At 41.2% G+C, this 18,441-nt stretch overlaps 1 protein-coding gene and 1 long non-coding RNA gene across 3 annotated transcripts in view; one reads left to right on the forward strand and one right to left on the reverse strand.

Annotated features, from left to right (window-relative positions):
* tei (irregular chiasm C-roughest protein teiresias) overlaps nt 1–13,200 on the forward strand; it is a 463,293-nt gene extending 450,093 nt beyond the window's left edge. For both annotated transcript variants that reach the window (XM_076364369.1, XM_031981571.2), the window contains 2 exons: nt 2,534–2,712; nt 10,474–13,200. In XM_076364369.1, coding sequence (XP_076220484.1) covers nt 2,534–2,712; nt 10,474–10,707 — 413 coding nt within the window. In that variant the 3' untranslated portion in view covers nt 10,708–13,200. The remainder of the gene's footprint in view (nt 1–2,533; nt 2,713–10,473) is intronic.
* Nucleotides 13,201–14,116: 916 nt separating this feature from the next.
* On the reverse strand, nt 14,117–15,197 carry LOC143174247 (uncharacterized). Its single transcript, XR_012998045.1, has 3 exons — nt 14,963–15,197; nt 14,625–14,738; nt 14,117–14,551 (listed from the first exon to the last, which is right to left on the reverse strand). It is a non-coding gene; the product is annotated as an uncharacterized LOC143174247 (long non-coding RNA).
* Between the last annotated feature and the right edge of the window lie 3,244 nt (nt 15,198–18,441).

Consider the following 18,441-nt stretch of genomic DNA (forward strand, 5'->3'; position numbering starts at 1 on the left):
TGCAAATTCATTTTAAAAACACCCAACTATTCTCCACGCCAAACACAACAAAAACAACTCAACAAATCAAAGCAAACATACTCAAACAATTTCTCAAACTTCCACAATCCTCTCAAATACTCATCGCTATTAAACATATTCCTCCTCCACTTCCGAGAGAAATTACCGAACACCTTAATCCGGTGATATAAAAATTAAAATACACCCCAATAAGAATCTCAATAAACACACTGTCCTAATCCCTACAGAAGAATCGAAGGATTCGACTGCTCGGTGGTCCCAACGTTAATCAGTGCAAAATCGAAAGCGAGCATCGATCCACGAAACCAGTATTAGCGAATCAAATGATAGGAACAAGGGAATCGTTTCTGGGAATGTGTCAGCGCAGCGATAACGTTGAAACACGGAGTCGACCGGTCTAGGCCGTTATCGTTTCAGAACTATGCCCCATCGATCGGTAGACTCGCAGCGCGTCTATTTTCTATCCCGCGGAACGTTACGACGGTGCTGTCGCCATCGCCGCGTCGAGAGGATATTTTGACGAGACAGGTTGGAAGCTGTTCCGGAAATCACGATCGCCTTGAGGCTTTGAAATCGAGGAGCCCCGTGACTGCAATTTACACAGGTATGCGGGTCGACGGGACGTCGCCCGTAGGCTGCAACCAGTCGGCCGCATTGTCAACCGGTCGAGACTTGTTTCGATCATCGAGTGTCGGCCGTGTTTGCCGAGGGATTGCGGAATTCATCCCCGCCCCTTCCGCCCCCGTGCCGTCCCTCGTCCCTTGGAACGAGTAAATCAAAAGCGTCGCGTTTACCGCGGCACGACACGCGAAAAAGCCGGCGCGTCGATGTGTTTTCATACGATCGCGGAAAAAGTAAACCATAAATACTTCTTTTGGCTTTTACTTTTGTTTCGTTGTTGGTTCTTTCGGGAGGTAAAACGAAGGAGAAAAATGTATCGGATCGGGGAATAAATAAATTTCCGCAGTTGTGCGATGTCCCGCGGGTATTGGTCGAATAGTGGTTAACGAATGGACGTGTTAACGTGTACCGGATTATCTGGAGATGTATTGAGGTACTTTAATGTTGATGTGAAAGTATTTGTTGTAGGGTTCACTGGAATAGCTAATAGTGGGGTATTTCTTGAGAAATTGTAGGTGATTATGGGAATGGATTTTCATTTGGTGTTTTGTGTAATCAATAATTGTGAAATGTTTTTATTGGATTAAGTGGACATGATTATGAATAAATTGTAACCTATAGTATTTTTAGCTTAAAGACGGTTATATATTTATATATAAAAGTTCGTACTGCTTGATGTAAAATATATTCTCTTCTACTCGTTGTAACTTCAGAAATTGGAGGATAAGTAGAGTCGCTTCAGCGGTACATTTTTAATAGCATGGAAATTAGGAAAAGCGGAGAAAGTGGGAAAGCTTAACAGCTTATCTTTAATTTGTTAAAGGAACTTTTTAAATAACCCGCACACTCTTTCCCCGGTTTTATTGCAACCACTTTTTTTTCATTCAACGCAACTACTTTATTTTCATCTTCCCTACTTTATGTAGCACATTCTGAAAATCACGTGCCGCTGGCGTAAAGGGCCATCCATTTATCGTAGAATAACACTGTTGCTCATACAGTAATTACGTCGCGAGGAGCGAGGTGTTAAATATCAAATTAACGTTTCAGTTAATTTCACTTTCATTTATTCAGCTTAACTAAGTTTCGTTCCCGGCGCAAACTCAATAATCACTTGAAAACTACAGTACCGCTGATAATTATTCGAACGACAGAGATTTTACTCTTTTTTTCCTCTCCTCGCTGAACTGATAACACTCTCTTACTCTACGATCTCAGCTTCCACCGTTGAATTTTTATGAAATAAATTAAATGGTGAAAACGGAGCTACGCATGTTATAAGAAAAGGGGACATGTGAACAAACTGCAAAACGCACAAGCAAAGAAGTACTAACAAGAACTTTAATAAAGTTAATTCCACACATGCAAAGAATTATGTAGCAGTACAATTACAAAGTAAGTTTGTCAAGTAAATAAACTTGTCATCAACATTTCTCAGCAAAGAGACATATGATACATTTATTACAGTACGTTCATTGCAAAATGAATGCAAACCAAGGAATATTCATAGTTTCCAAACTATTTAGATCATATTACTACATTTCATGACTGCATCGAACAATTTCTAATTTCACTCCGTGAAACGCTGTTACACTCCAACTGCGAAACTTTATATTTCGAGCGTCCTAAATCGTTCAAATATTTACAAGCAGCGCTAGACGATTCAATTACACCGCGATTTAATGGGAATTACGACAGAGTGTGTCGTGTAGGTACACAGTGATATATTTACGCGTTCGCAAGACGTAAAGCTCTGTGCAAGCTCCAGAGAACCCAGAAAGCTGGATTACCAGCGACGGAACCAACAACGACGGTCCCCTGAACAACAAAGAAAGCTCTGCACACTGGCCAGACAAGGGTTAACCAGGTTATTTGTGAATTTTTGTTTTAGGCCGGCCTATAGTTAATCCACAGAACCAAACTGTGACAGCGAAAGAGGGTGAACCTTTGAGCATCGCCGTCGAGTTTTGCGCGGAGCCGAGATTCACCAAAGTTTTGTGGATATCCGAGGAAAACATGTACGTACCCGGAGCGCCAACCAAAGATGGAGTCCAAGCACTCGCTGTCGAGGTGAGTCAATTATTCTGTTAATCTAGAATGACAAATGTAACACACTGCCAGCTGTCCAGTTCTCACAAGCGCGTAATAATATTTTCAAGTTAAAACTCTTGTAAAACATAAAAGACGTTTGAAACAATAACAGTAGAAATTTAGTAGCGATGATTCTTTATTTCTTATAATTTTTTTATAATTGGGTATAATGAATACAAGATGGAAAAAAAGAAAGTAATGGAACCAGAAGGAAAGGTGTTGTTACGAGAGGGATATCCCCTATGGATAATTTGTTAATATTAACCTTCATCTTCAAATGACTTTTTGTTTTGGTAATTATTTCGAAATTATTGCATTAAATTATATCATAGTATGAATAGTAAATTCTATTTATTTTTATCTTTAAGGATGTTTATTCTCTTCCTAATTATATTTTTATCTATCTCAATTGTTTTAATAATATTTCTACTGGACAGATGTATTTATTATTCAAAAGTCGTAGCTCAATCAGGAAAAAGAAACGATGAGCTGGTTTTTACTTTCCGTTGTTCTAAATTTTTCTAGGAATTGAGATAACGTTTCATTACTCTTTCGTGTGACATTATACCATGTAATTTCTTCGAAATCCATTTCACTTGTGGTACCAGTGAAAAACGTTTATTTCGCTCGTCTAATCCAGACCAGTACCCCGTTTTCACGTGTGCGATGAAGCGAGAACTAATTCCATTTTGTCTGTACAGGCAAACCTCAATTTTCTGCTTTCCAACCAAATAAGAGAGATATTTCGGTGGTCTAACCAAATACTAGCTTTATTCTACTTACGAAATCAAACAGAAGCGCACATTCTACTTGCTTCGGCAAGCAACAACCTTGTTCTACTTGCACACAGAGACAAGAGTCCAATTCCTGGGCTTGTCTGGCCAGATAACTACCTACATTATATGCCCTACCATACGTAACACGTGCTCCTTATTCCTCTGACTAAACAGCATGGTTTACTGCTTGACAGTTTAGAGGAGTGCTGTTGCACTTGCGTGGCTACAGAATTTGACTTTCATTTGACGTTCGCTTCATAACTCGTATTATAAATTTCTAAAGCACAAGAACATATTCATTTCACCAACAATTATTAATATTCTCATATTAATCTGCCACAGTCAATTTTTCCCTTAGTCTAGCTTCTATTAATCCCTAAAAATACGAATTTAGATCAACATTCGCAGTCTAATTACTATTATAATATCAATTAATATTAAATCAGAAAAACCAACGACAAAGAATTATTTTTTACTGTACCTTTTAAACGAATACACTTTCTTCTAATACATTCGCAGAATTTTACTTCAAATGAAAATAAAATAATATCATATAAACATAGTAATCAAATTAAAACAATAGTAAACAATGAAAATAATTGTACAACCAAACTCAGTTGAAGCCAAACCGTTCACCCAGCCTCGAAAATGTCTAAAACCCCCGAAGAGACATATTTCTCACCCCAGAAATTCCATGAAAATCTACTCGAACCTTCCATTCTTACCACTCTTACCATCAAGAACCGACGTATCCACATTTAGCCCTACACCACCCGCGTAATTACTTCGCCAAGCGACGGATAACTTGTCGACGAACCAGCAATCGCCGGGCTGCGGACGCAGGCAGCAGCGGCCAAACAATCCGGAGCGGTAGCTAGACGGTACCGAAGCGGCGCCTCTTTTGTCCCTTCATCGTCGAACGTCGGCAAGTTCTTTCGCGACGGTGCACTTCGCGGACAAACAATCTTCCGTTGGAAAAGCCCCGCGTCACGGAGTTGTGCTTGCTCTCCTCCCAAACGACCTCATTGTTGGCCGTGTGCAAATACATCAAGACATCGTCCTGGCGCGACGCGGCACGGCGCGGCACTTTTGTTCTCTCGCCGGCGTGAGCGCGCGCGCACGCGTCGATCCGCGGGAAATTTCATCGGAAAGTTCCTCTCCGCTATCCGGACTGAAATTTCCGAGGCGTTCGTCGGTACCACGACTGATAGTAGTTAGTACGTGATTTATCCCGCTCGTTCTCTATATCCCTTGTTATCCGGGACTGCAGTAGCGGGTAATTAATTCGTGGAATTGCAGCTCCTCGGCGTGGCTCGGCGGGGAGCCCGGGGATGGGGGGCGGTGCACGCCGCAGATCGGTGCACGTGTTGCGGCGAGCGTAGTTATTTTGACCCAGATTCTGTTTTGAATGCCATACTGTCGATACTGGCTGCGCTAACTATTTCCGTCGAACTTCCCGGCGAAAAATTAATGAACTTCCGACGCCGGTTCTTAATTATGATTACACCGTTTGTTCCCTTGTTTGTATTGAATTCAGAGGTAGGAGTGATTAAATGGGGAACTGCGATTGAATTCGGTGTTGCTTTTGAACAGCGGGTTTGAGGATTTGTATTCGTAACGGGTTTGGATTTATGTGTATTGTGCTTTGAAGTAATTGAGTTGAAGCGAGAGTTTGGATTGCGTTAGAACCTTTTTCCGTCACGTTGGTGTCGCGAATGAATTTTGTGTTAATCTGCGAATATATGCGTTGCAATTTAAGAGCGCTGACTGTTCACAGTGAGCCTTCGCCGACGTGAGACGGGAAACGATGAAAATGTTCCTATTATATTACCTGTCTGACCAACTACAGACTTGTTTCACTTGTCTGATTAAACACAGCCCCTTTTATCTTATTTGAGCAAGTGCAGTGACTACACTGCTGCACTGCTCCTTCTTTTTTGTTTGATTAAACACAGTAATGCTCTTCTTGCCTGACCAAGCACATTTCAATACCACTAGCTTAACGAACCATGCTACCACTGAAAGTTTCTGGTCTACTTTCCACTGCAGCTTTTGCATGCAGTTTCAAATTACTGAAAAATCTAGCTTCGGTTTTAGTTACCGAAGGATTCATTTAATTCACAAATGACAAACATATGATTTTCGATAACCTGCTGGCTTCGCACATTTCCGAAACATTAGATTCTAAAATTTAACCCTCTACTGGAAAGATTTTCATTATCAACACTCAACATTTTCTAATAAAATATAAACGATGTCTATCAAAACTAGCTTACGAATAATTCACACATAAATCACGGAACGAAAGTATTTATTTATAGAAAAATCAAACTTCACAGTTCTGTGGTATCAGATCAAATAGCGACTGTCACCTCTCGAGTGCACGGAGTTCAAAATTCCACATGCTCCGCCACAATAAAAAACACAATAACCTTTCACATTTGAAACCAGTTCTACGTTTATTTGGCTGAACACCGCGATATCGACGGAATCAAAACAACCATAACTCATCTTCATTAAACAAGATACCCCCCATCGATTCTCCACAAAACCGGCCGTACGCGTCTGACCCAGATTGCGACTCCCACGACCATAAAATCGGGAATAACGCGAGCTGGTCCTCGCGTATCGCCGCGGAACAACAAGCCGCTGCGCCCGCCGAGAATAATTCAACGCTTCCCGACCGGTCCGTCGGAGATCCGTAATTTCCTCGAGAAAAAATCGCGCGAGCCAGGACAATCGGCCGGGCGACGGTTGAACGAATTAAGAACGTTCCCGCGCGCGGACAAAAGGGATTAAAAGTTAATAAAAACAAACGCGCGGCGGCACAGATGCATTAGCAAATCCCTCTAAAGCTGCGTCGGACTCTTTCCTGTCCTCGAGTTCCCGGGATTCGCCCGCTTGTACGCGCGCGCGTGCTTCGTCGTTGTTCCTGATTCCTCGACACAGCAACAAAACGAGGGACGAGATGAAAAAAGAAGGGAGAGGGAGGAAAAGTAGAGACAGAATCTGTTAATCCGTCTTTTGTGCGGCCATCTCTCGGACTGCCGTCGAAAAGTACTGCCGCACAGGGGGACGCTTCGAAGCAGAAATTAAATAAGCTGGAGGGTATCCGTACGCATGAATCCGATTTCCGCGTATTACACTGTCTTCTTGCGGCGCTCGCTACTAATGGTAATTAACTTTTGTTCTGCGCGATGGACCTTCGTTGCACTTTTCCGGGGTACTCTAATGGCGAGCATCGACGATTGAAGTGATTGATGTAACTGTGCATTGATGACAAGTTGGATAGACAAACGCAAGTCTAATTTGATTTTCATTGACACTTTAACCTTTTAAATTCGAGAGGTGACTGGCAATCACCATTTGATTTGACATAGCAAAATTATGTATAATTATATATATTATTAAACTTTGTACAATGCACTAATATGTGGAATATTGAAATAAAATAGCTTTGTTTTTTAATCTATGTATGTTGTCTCATTAGTTTCAAAAAATGTCATTTATGCCTCATCGGAAGATATTGAATAACTCTAGTAAAAAACTTTCGATTGCAAAGAGTTAATTATTTGTCCGAAAACATTCTTCGCGAATATATTTGATTTGTTTCACTATTGTCAATTCGCAAAGAAATGTTCTCAGTCTAAACAATTCAGCGCAAACAGCAACTAAGCTTAGAAATTTGTGATTCAGATATATAAAGACACATTTCCAAAAATCCTCATCACAATTGTAATAATTCTAAACTTACCACCTTTTGATCAACACACAATACAGCTCCCACAGCAAGTGCCAAACATCTCTACAAAAATAGTTCCAAAATCTTATCCCCAAAAATCAAGAATTCATAATGAGCAAGTCAGCCAATCTCCTCTCTCGATCAGCGATCACAATCATCTCGTTGGATGTATGATTCCCGTGTCGAGCACCAGAAATCGTAGTCGCCGGGAATCGCGGATTCGTCGAGGAACAAAGTAGACATTGGTGTGCCGTACTCCGATGTTCCCTCTCTCCAAGTTAAATTGCGCTTCCAGCGGGTGCCAGCGACGATTCTACTTCTTCCCTGACCCGATTTCTTCCGACTCAGCCTCATTCCCGGACGTCGTCGTCGTTACGACGATTCCCGCGTTTTCTCAGAATTAAGAGGACCTTCGGCGTGCATCCTTAGACCCTCTTGAAACGGCCGAGTCACGTGGGACCGCGTTATTGCGTTTCGAGCTGACGTTCCCCGAAGTTTAACCGTTGCTGAACGGTGTACCGATTCGCGAGCGGCCGCGCAGACAGTATAGCATGGCTGAAATGAATGTTTGAGGCTCTTTGAACCAGAGACACCGGCGTCACGCGACCGGTCCTCAATAATACGAAAAGAATGCGCTATTTGCTGGCCGGAATCTAGGTGAACAGCTCCGGAAATGGAATACAGAGTTTCTTTGTCGAAAGGTTTTTAGTCTTGATAATTGTCTTCGGTGCCGCTTTGACGGGACATGCGAATTATTAGACTTCTTGTTTGAGTACGTCTTGGAATATTTGAATTTTAAACTCGGGTTCAGGTAGATTTGTTTGAATAGTCGCGTTTGAGATATGTGGAGGCTGAATTTTTCTCGAAGGACCACCCAATGTTGGGACTAAGAGTTCTAATGACTGATTGACTGAATGATGTACCTCCCTGCATGGAGGTTTTCTGAAGTGTTTCTAATTTGTTCCTGAATGAACGTGGTTGCTAACTGAACGTGTTCTTGATTGATCGTGTTTTTGTTTCTAATTCTCAACTGATTCTGATTCTGGTTTTTCTAAACTGTGTTCTAACTGTACTGATGCTGTTTCTGTTCTGATTCTGAAACCCTGACTAATTCTCTGAAGGGTTTTTATAATCCTCCTGGGTCCACTCCCTCCCTCTCAATGTACGAAGGTGGGCCCAGGGGCGGTTTTTCTATCCCTTCCTAAGTATGATAACCACTCCTGTATCATCCCCTTCCAGTACGCCCATAGCGCGGTATTTCCCTGGAGCGGAGGTAAAGGAGTTGGTCGCTACGCTGGGTGAATGTTTGGCAACGTTGGGGAAATTCCATTAGGTCAAGATCCTTGAGGACACTTTTTTCTGAAATTTTAATGGACCATCTGTAACACGACTTTACGATACCTGGGCTAAAAGTGAAAAAATAGACAATAGTTCATCTCTAAGGTGAACCCTCGTGTGCCGCATATTGGCTGCAGGCCGGCCTGCTAAAGTACCGGACGGAAAGCTAACGGTTATGAACGTATCTATGAATATTTTCCCGTATCGTAAAATTGTCCCCTTGTTGTCCTAACACATGGAAATGAAATTATATTTTCGATTGTATTATCATTAGAACTACCAAGCATTTAATGTCATTGATATGTAATTCATATAAAAAATGTAACAAAAGATTATTTTCAATTTCTTCATACATTAATTATAGTATTCAAGTGAAACTATTTATTTTCGAAATCATTTCAGGTATTCAATGCTTTTAAGGTACCAATAATTACGAAACAAAGAGACCCAGTGTTAGAGGAATTAAGGGTTAAGGAATAGTTTTGATGTAGTTAAGAATATGGTGATCTAGTAGGATATTTTAGTCGTTAGCTAATTTATAAGTATATTGTTTTGTTCATTTATCTAATCCAACATGGAGTTGTTCTACTGAACTACTTTTATATTGTTCACTAAATATTTTATTGGCCTGTAATGACTGATCCATACTACTTGTAAAACTAGTAACTGATTTATATTTTTGGTCTGATCAACGGCTGATCTACGCTGTTTGCCTATCTTTTAGTAAGATCTTATACAATCTTTGTACAAAATGCCTCTTTCATTGATTACTTTATAAAAATCAAAATAAAAGAAAAAATTTATTTCCCCTGTAAATGTATAAACGTCTATAGTCTTCATTTAATATTTTAAACACAGGTGATAATAAGTGGAACAGTTTTCATTCTTGAGTACAGTTCTAAGAGAAAAATACGATAAGGAATAAACTTCACCGAAAGAAAAAGTAGTAAAAGTCCGGTCGGAAAAAGCAATGGAAATCAGATATGATACGGACAATTGAAGCGAGGACATAAGGTGACGCAGGAAGTTTTCAGTTTCCCCGCAGAAGTTTCACGCGAAAGTTTAAACGCAGGAACGAAAGCGGAATCGGAGTAGATAAGAAAGACGGTTTGAATCGACGTTATCGAGTAGAGGGTTAATGAGCATTACACGATAAAAACATTCCGCTGGGAATTCGAGCTGAATCGGGATCGGAATTCGAGTTTCCGAAGCATTAAATTTCAACTCTAACTAAAACTATGCTCGAATGAACCAGAAGAACTTGATGTTGCTTTTCCGCTACTCTTGCATTTAAATGATACTTATCTCTTAAATAGCACTCACCCCTTAAAACCAACAATTAACATTTACAGTAAATTTCCTTCAAGAAAGTTTCCAAATTACAAATATACATCCTAGAGTCCACTAAAATAAAATAATAAGAAGGTAATTATTGATAAACACAACAGACCGACCTAAATTATAGGAATACTGTACATACCAGTTCACAAAATACAATAGGTACAACAATAGAAAATCTTTCCCATAACTCTAGAAACTAATCTACTCCACCAAATTGTATTTCAATACAACATACTTTAATTCCAATAACTTCCCTTGTCAATATTAGTAATATCTCAATATTTCAGTATTATTAGAAATAATACATTGAATTAATAATATTACCAATAACATTAATCAATGTCCCAATTTCCCTCAATTCCAAACAGTCTAAATCCATATAACCTTAACAATTCCACGAATTACATAAAGTCCTTTCCAAAATATTGTACATCTCCGACGATACAAAGATCAGGAAATTACGACAAAGAAATTGCTCATTGACATTGTACACTAGGAGACGTCCTCATTAATCGCGCTCACACGTGCCTGTTTACCTTTCAGGACGGCGGCACGGAGTCTTGTTACCGGACAGTGCTCAGCTTCGACACGATCCAATGGTCGCACGCCGGCGAATGGTTGCTGCTGGTCCGCTCGTCGGAAGGGATCGCGGACGCTTCCGTTTTGTTGAACGTGACACGGGCCTCCGGGTACAGTCACGCTCACTTCCGGTCAGCAAGCCTCGCCTGCCTGTCGCTTTGTCTGGCGCTGGCCGTTCTGCAGGAGCACCGTCGCTGAGGAGTCCCCGATTCTAAACGAAACAGAAAAAGCAGCCGAAACAGGAGGAGGAGGAGGAGAAGGAGGAGAAGAAAACGACGAGAGAAAAAAAAAAGATATTTCTTAGAAACGAACCGAAACAGAATCGAACGATCCTTACTTCCCCGCGAGTCGCCACGGGGAGGAAGGAGAATGTTTCCGTCAGTATTTCCCGTGACTTCGATGATTGTAAATAATATATAAAAATCAAGCGAGAGACGTAGAGAATACACGAGATCGAAGAAAACGAATCGAACGGAGGAATCGAATATTATTCTCATACTTTCGAACATAAAATCGACGAAAACAATGAATCCTCGTTTGCATACGATTCTGTATTTTACTCGTTTCACTGTTCCTTTTCGTAAAATCACGAAGAAAGATAATGGTTGAAAGCGTTCCAAGAAAAAGGAATTCCTTCTACCAACGTTGCGGTCGACGATTGAAACTTCCGACGACAAAGATAATCCGGCCTCGTCGTTCCTTAATCGCGGATCCTGTCCCCGGGATCCTTCCTTTTTTTTGATACTATTAGAATTTTCTAGAAAATAGATTAAGATATGCGCAGAGCGATCGTAACGAATCGGTAACGTGTAATGGGTTTCTTTCCCTTTCTTTTCGAGTTACTTTTTTCGTGTTACTTTTATCGCGATGCCTTTGTTCCTGCGACGAAGACCGAAGAAAAATGGAGAATAGGGTAGAAGGAAGAGAGACGGGCGAGAAACACGTGAGGAAGAAGGAAACGAAACGCGTTTATTGTTCGAGCGGTTTGAATAGCGGACGTATTTCCCCTGGCTTTGGGAAACGCCGCGGCCATTATGTTCACGGAAGATGCATCGGTGCGTAGGGAAAGTTTGTAAACTAAGTTCGTGGCCCTTCGACACCAGCCATTTCCGGGGCTCTCGTCCCGATCGCGCCGGAAATCACGAGGTTACGCATCACGCGTGGGGAGGGCGCGTGTAAATATTTGTATAGTTTATTTGTAAGACGACGGTGAGGGGAATACACGCGTACAGGCGCACACGCGTGCACAGAGGACACGTACATCGAGAATAAAACGGGAAACGAAGGGAAAAATGTTTGTCGAGACGGTGATTGAACAGGAGACCAATTTTCTCAGTCGGTAACGTCGGCCAGGCTGAACGAAGAATGTTCGATCGAACATGAATCGCTTTTGGTCGCGGTGGACGCGTAACGCGAATGCGTACCGGGTATTTTGAAATTTGTGGGTATCGGTTCGAAGCTGGTTGATCGATGAATTCTTAAAGAAGTTGAGAATTGAGGTTTGAAATTGGTTTCAACGATTTTTGGATAATTTTGTAAGCTATTAGTTTTTAAGATTATATTCTGGAAAGAATTAAAGGGTGTTCGAATGAATATTGGGAACGTTTTATTTTCTTAGAATTTTTGATATTCTGAAATTCAACGGAATAAAGTGATTGATTAGCTTCAATGAAATTTTTATCTTCTCATAATATGGAGCTCATAAGTAAAGTAGAGAAAGTAGTCTTTTGTAAAGATTTACATCTACATACGAACCAGCAACAATATCAAAATTCTTAAATCTTTTTGGACCTTTAAGATGGTTTATCGATGAAATGCAAAGGAAAAAGCAACGTTGACCGAAAGCTTTCCGAAACCATCTTTCCATCGGTGCCAGTAAAATCTAAATTCCGGACCATGAATTTCGAAACGCTCAGTAGAGATATGCGCGCGATACAATCGAACGAGGAAAGAACGAAACGTGCGCGCGGTCGAGGACACCGAAGTGAACGAAACGAAACGAGCGAGCGAGCGAGCGAAGGAAGGAAGAGAGAAACCTAAGTATTGCGGGAATGAAATAGGAAGATTAAAAAAAAATAAAAAAAAGTACATTGTTGTATATTATTTTAGGTAAGTAGTAAACTAAATAGCGTGTATATAGTGATTGTAAATGCATAGGCTATCGAACACACCGACGGCTATGTATGACGAATTATACAGTGACGCTGTTAGAGATATATTTATTATTCGTTGATATATTTTTATAAAGTTTTATTTAGCCATAAGTTCTCGTTTGCCTTTCCCACCCCTTCCTCCTCCCCAGCCCCAACCCACTACCAATCTGAATGTCGTGTATTAATCATCGTGTTAGTTTCACTGTCGTCATGTCACGTGACGAGATTTCACTGACGAGATTGTGCTCTGTAACCATCATCATCATCCCCATCCTCCTTTTACGAACGTCCTAACAGAACAAGAAGCGATGAAGAATTAACGTTACGGTCGTTGTACTTGTAATAGGGAGAAATGATGAGAAAAAAGGAAGAGAGAAGGAGAGAAAGGGAGAGAGGGAGAATGAGTGAGTGATTGAGAGAATAGAAACGAGTGAGAAAGAGGGACAGTGTGTGTGAGAGAGCGAGAGAGAGAGAGAGAGAGAGAGAGAGAGAGAGAGAGAGAGAGAGAGAGAGAGAGAGAGAGAGAGAGAGAGAGAGAGAAGAGAGAGAGAGAGAGAGAGAGAGAGAGAGAGAGAGAGAGAGAGAGCGAGAGAGAGAGAGAGAGAGCGAGAGAGAGAGAGAGAGAAGAAACGATGTGAAAAAAGAATAAGATCGTTGTCCTCCGTGATTCATTGAGTAATCGTATAGAATCTCGTTTCGATCGTTCCAGTTCCTTCGAGTGATATCGTTGCGTAAATGGGTTTGCGAAACGCAGTGGTTCCTAATTTTTTCGTATAAGCGGAAGAAAAACTAAAAGTGGAGTGATGAAGCGTGCCGGCTACGATGCGTAGGCTTCGTTCGTATGGTTCGCCTGTAATTCGCAACGAAAATTGTAATCGCCGTTCAATTTCTAGACGCGAGAGGAATGATTACCTGGTGATCCTTTCGAGGTTTCCTTTAGTGTATACGATCGATCAAATGTACCGTTAGTTTCCGTCGGTTTTCGTTTCTGTTTGATTTTACTGTCGAATTGCTTAGGTGTTAACAAATAAGCAACGTGATGTAATCGTTGTACCCCATGACGCCTAAAAGTCCAATAAATGATATTTACAATACTCGTGTGTGTATTTAGTGCATTCCGTTTCCTGTTATCCAGATCCTCGACAGTTTCCGTGTAACCTGCAACTTCCTTTTTGCAACGAAGTTTTAGATGGAAAGTTTGAGGCAAGAATGCTTTAAGAACTTTCACGTAAATCACTTTTTAAAACATATTTAATTCTCCTGTTTTGAAACGGTCATAGTGGAGCTATTAAATCCCAGTAATCAGGAAACATGAGGTAATAAAAAATGTTAAACGAAGGAATTAATTCGTATAATTCGTTTAACCGCCAATTACAAAATAGTTAAATTTGTAATTACTGTTTATGATTACTGAATTGATAATGTAATTAGACTTCGATTGAAGAAACGCAACGAAAAATTCTGTTCGCAATGGAAACCACTTAAGATTCTTAAATACAGAGCAGGAAGGGTACACTTTTTCAAGTCACGTGGATTGAGTCCTCGAAATGAGAGGAAAATCAATCTTACTGCCCTTGCTTCGCCGTGACCAGGCGAAAAGGGAACGAAAACCAGACAAATTGCTCTCACAAAGAAATCACGCGGTTCCTTTCCGCCAACGTGCTCGGTTTCACAGTCATTTCCTCCCTAATCGTTCTTGCCGATGCCTCGAACTCGAACTCTAGGGAACCACGTTGTTTCCCATTACTTCCGTACCCTAACGTCTTTCTTATAGAGCTCCATCGAATCACAGACTGGGAACACTGCAGCCCACTCATCTCGCAGTTTCGTGTCCCACGGAATTTGTCATACCGGCGACATCTTGGAGAACGTTGTTGGCTTAACGATCCCTACGCCACGGGGACGATAAGAAAGACATCGAATGTTGACAAAATGTTGAAGTGGCTTGTAAACATTTCTTACCGAGTCTAATATCTTCCAGAAACTTTTTAAATCTTCTTAAAGTCCCTTCGGTGAGACACATCAATAAGAACAAATTATCTGTATCAGTGCGTCTTTAGTCCCTGATGAAGTCAACTGCAATGATAATGAAACATTAGAAAGTTTTCTATTCGCTTACTCTCAGACGGCAAAATCATTGGATGCACTAAATCGATAAAATTTAATCATAAAACATGTGCAATGAAATAATCATTTTTATATAACCTCTTTCTCACAAAAAAATTTCCAGAAATAATATAACTGACGCAATAGTCACAAATAGTAACAATTATATAAAACTGATCAAACAGCGAACGCACCTTTGTTATTTACGTAAGAATCCATACAAATCCATAGATCAATCCAATGAAATGAGAAACAGGCAGCAGTTTACCAGGCACCCCGAATATAAAAGGCAACGACGATTGCCATGCGAAAAGGAACTTTCACCGTAACGAGAGGGAGAGAGTGAAAGAGCAGAAACGCACCGCGACGCGAATAATATAAATAAAGAGACCCGCTAGACTGTGGCAGACATGCTAATAGAGTCACGCGAAGTGGCTGTGAAAACCTGGCCGTTACGCAACCTGTGTATTTCTTTGCTTAAACGCAACAAGGTTTCCCGGGAGGTGGATGGGAGAAGTCGGCCGCTGCGCCGGAAGTTCGCGACCGCCTACTTCCTTCACGGAGAAGAGGGTGGCGGCTTTTGTCTCATAAAACGGCCACGAAACAGTCTTTCGCCATTTTCATACTCGCGAGAATTCAGAGGGAAAGGGGAGGCAGAAGGTTGAGGACCCAGTGGAAAGAAACACTTGAACTTGGCGTAGCGAAAAAGGAAACTGGCGAGCACCGATCCACTTCCGCGTAAACCCTCCCTCGAGTAATAAACTCGGCAGATGTCGAACCAGGGTGGCTCGGGTTTATTTATTCACGAAGCGCGGAGCTCCTCTTCTTCCGGGTGAAATTAATTCGTCGATCTTTGGGCGAGACGAGTGGCGGATATTTCCTCTTTAATAATAACAGTCCGACGTGGCCAGGCCACTCGAAATACCCCGAACAGCCCCGTGTCCCGCGATCTCGGCTTTCAAAGAATTATTCGCTCGCTGTATAAACATTTTATGAAAACCGGATACTCGACCAGCTATCGCATCGAATTTGTTTGGCGCTAAAGGTAGATAGAGGTTTTAATGAAGTCTTTTGGTTTAGAGGATCACAGAGATTTATATTTCATTCTCGCTATTTTAATTTTTGTATAGTTGAGAGCGTGCTTTCGAAGCGGTTTTATTTCATTCGCAAGATTTCAAATTGTTTGCACGCGAATAATCTTCCTTTCTGTTGCGAGAGACAACGATGAATGATATACGACTAACAATGCATTTTCGAAATATTTTAAGTTTATAAAATTGTATTAAAACACGTAGTTCCACTAAATAGAAAACAAAATAAGATTACCCTAAAATTTACTTTTCAGGCCAAAAGATCCTTGCAGAAACCATTCCACGAACCACACAATCGTACCCTGACATTCAGACAAATCCTCCATCGTCATCTAGCTGAAATTACTCTCGTGGTCTATACCGACCTCTCCAAAAGTGGCAGCTTCAAAATCACCAACAAAAATTTCTCACGAAAGCTAGTGGATTTCAAAAGGCGAGAAGTAGGAGCATCATCGAATTCATCATCCGCGGATACCAACGCTCGAGTGCCGCCAGAAAAATAAATAAATGACGAGCGATTCCCGCGAGCCCCAAGCCCAGCCGGGCAAACCGGTTCCTCCGTAGATAGCGCGAGAATTATGGTTCCTCGTGGGGGCTGGAAGGGGAAAACGGGACCATTTTAAGCCCTCCTCGGTTTCTGGCCGTACAACTCCGTAATTTTTACCCTCGGAGAAGTTAAGAGTAATTTACTGGCTCCGCGTAGGCGTTATTCGGCTTCCGCCATCTCGCCCCCACCCTTCAATCCTCGCTATCCCCGTGAAATAGGGTACGCTCAAGATCCCCCGGTCCCGTTGTTAATTGTCTGCCGTAAGATGAACTTGATTTTCAGCGAAAGCGCAAACCGGAGGGTGGCTCAAGATAAATGTTAGTAATATTGTTACGAAAAGAGGTAGTTACTTGTTCTCGGACACGATGTGACGTCCCCGGGGTCCTCCTTCATTCGTTGCCAACTATGCCCTCCACCATCTTTCCTGCGGTAATAATAGATCGACGATGCTGAAAGCGGGTAACTGAAGTCGCGAACGAGATAAGGAACAACGAGACACGAGATGCTCCTTTGTCCTAAAGATTGATTTGAATCTTATTCTGTGTCTCGGACCTTTACATCTATTTGTTCGTGATGCGTGGATCAACTTGAGATAAGGTAACGTTACGTTGCAATTTCTGTTCTTCGTCTTAATCCTTTGGATGCTTAATTAACGTTCTTGCTGGTATTACTTTTAAGCAGCTTCGTGGATACTAGGCTTATCTAATTATTGGTCGAAATAAGTTGCATGGTACAATATAAATTATTTAAGCAGAAAATTTCATTTTTAAGATTTCCATTCTTCGAATAAAAGAATATCGTGCGAAAGTATAGAATTTCTTTTTAAAGGAATAATAATTCTGCGATTGTGTCGCTATCTAAGCATCCGGTGGAACCCGAAAAATAAGCGTTCCATTTATGTACGTGTAATTACCATTAAAAACCAGTTAACCGCCGTTGAAAACCATCACGACACGAGCCAAGGGAACTACAAACAAGTTGCCTCTCGCACGCCAAATCAGATTCTCTCGTCGCAAGTATAAGTGTTCCCTAAGAGTCGAGGCGAGTTTTCGTCGATAGTATCGAGCTACTCGGAATCGTTTACAATTCAACGACTCACAATGATGCATGCCGCTAGACCCGCGGAACAAACTTTCCTGTTGACGACTCGGAGAGTTATGCCAGGAAATAGGAAATAAATTATAAGATTCTATCTCTGAGAGCGGGGTGAGTCGAAGAAGTAGCGAAAAGAAGAGCAGCAGCGCGCGGGCAACGGGAAATATGATAGCGACACGGAGAGAGCGCGATAACTCAATGTACAAATAGAAGATCCACCGAATACGTGTATCTTGAAAGCTGTCGTCGCGAGATAGCCGATCACGCGCAATCCAAGATATTGGAGCTTGGTGTACGTGTCCAAGGATCGTTCGCCTTCTCCATGTACACCTCTGCGTGTACCTACAGGGTGGTCTGAATAACGTGTTGGTAGCTATTCAGATGAAGTATTAGTAGAAATGACAGCAGATGACGATTTTATTTTCCTTTTTCTTCCATTATAATAAATGGTAACATCTCTAATGATATAACGTGCAGTAATTTTTTTTGTACGACTTCTGAGAAAAAGCTTCTCCCTAAAATGAAATGTCTTATCAATATTTTGTTTCGAAATGAATAATTTTTGCTTGAAGCATCTTTTTTCATTATTGTTTGCTATCTTCTAGTAATGTAATTTTAAAAACTGTAAGGCCTGAAATTTGTGTAAATGATTTTCTGATATATTTTGTAATTCTGCTATATGAAGATGAATGATAGAACAATTCATCACACACCAATGCCCTGTGCTTCTTTCCCTCATTTAATTAGGAAATAAATGAAATAAACATCCATTTGGAGAGATGTAACGGTTTCTTTTGGTCCACCCTGTATACGTATGTGTAAAGAAGGAGGAATGCATTCGAAGGAAAACCCAGGGTTACGAGAAAAAAGGAAAGGCCATGTATCGAGTCCCGGCAGCATTATTTAGCTGGGAAAAGTGCTGCCGACACCATTAATCCGA

The sequence above is a fragment of the Nomia melanderi genome, chromosome 2, assembly GCF_051020985.1.
Source record: "Nomia melanderi isolate GNS246 chromosome 2, iyNomMela1, whole genome shotgun sequence".
Lineage (NCBI taxonomy): Eukaryota > Metazoa > Arthropoda > Insecta > Hymenoptera > Halictidae > Nomia > Nomia melanderi.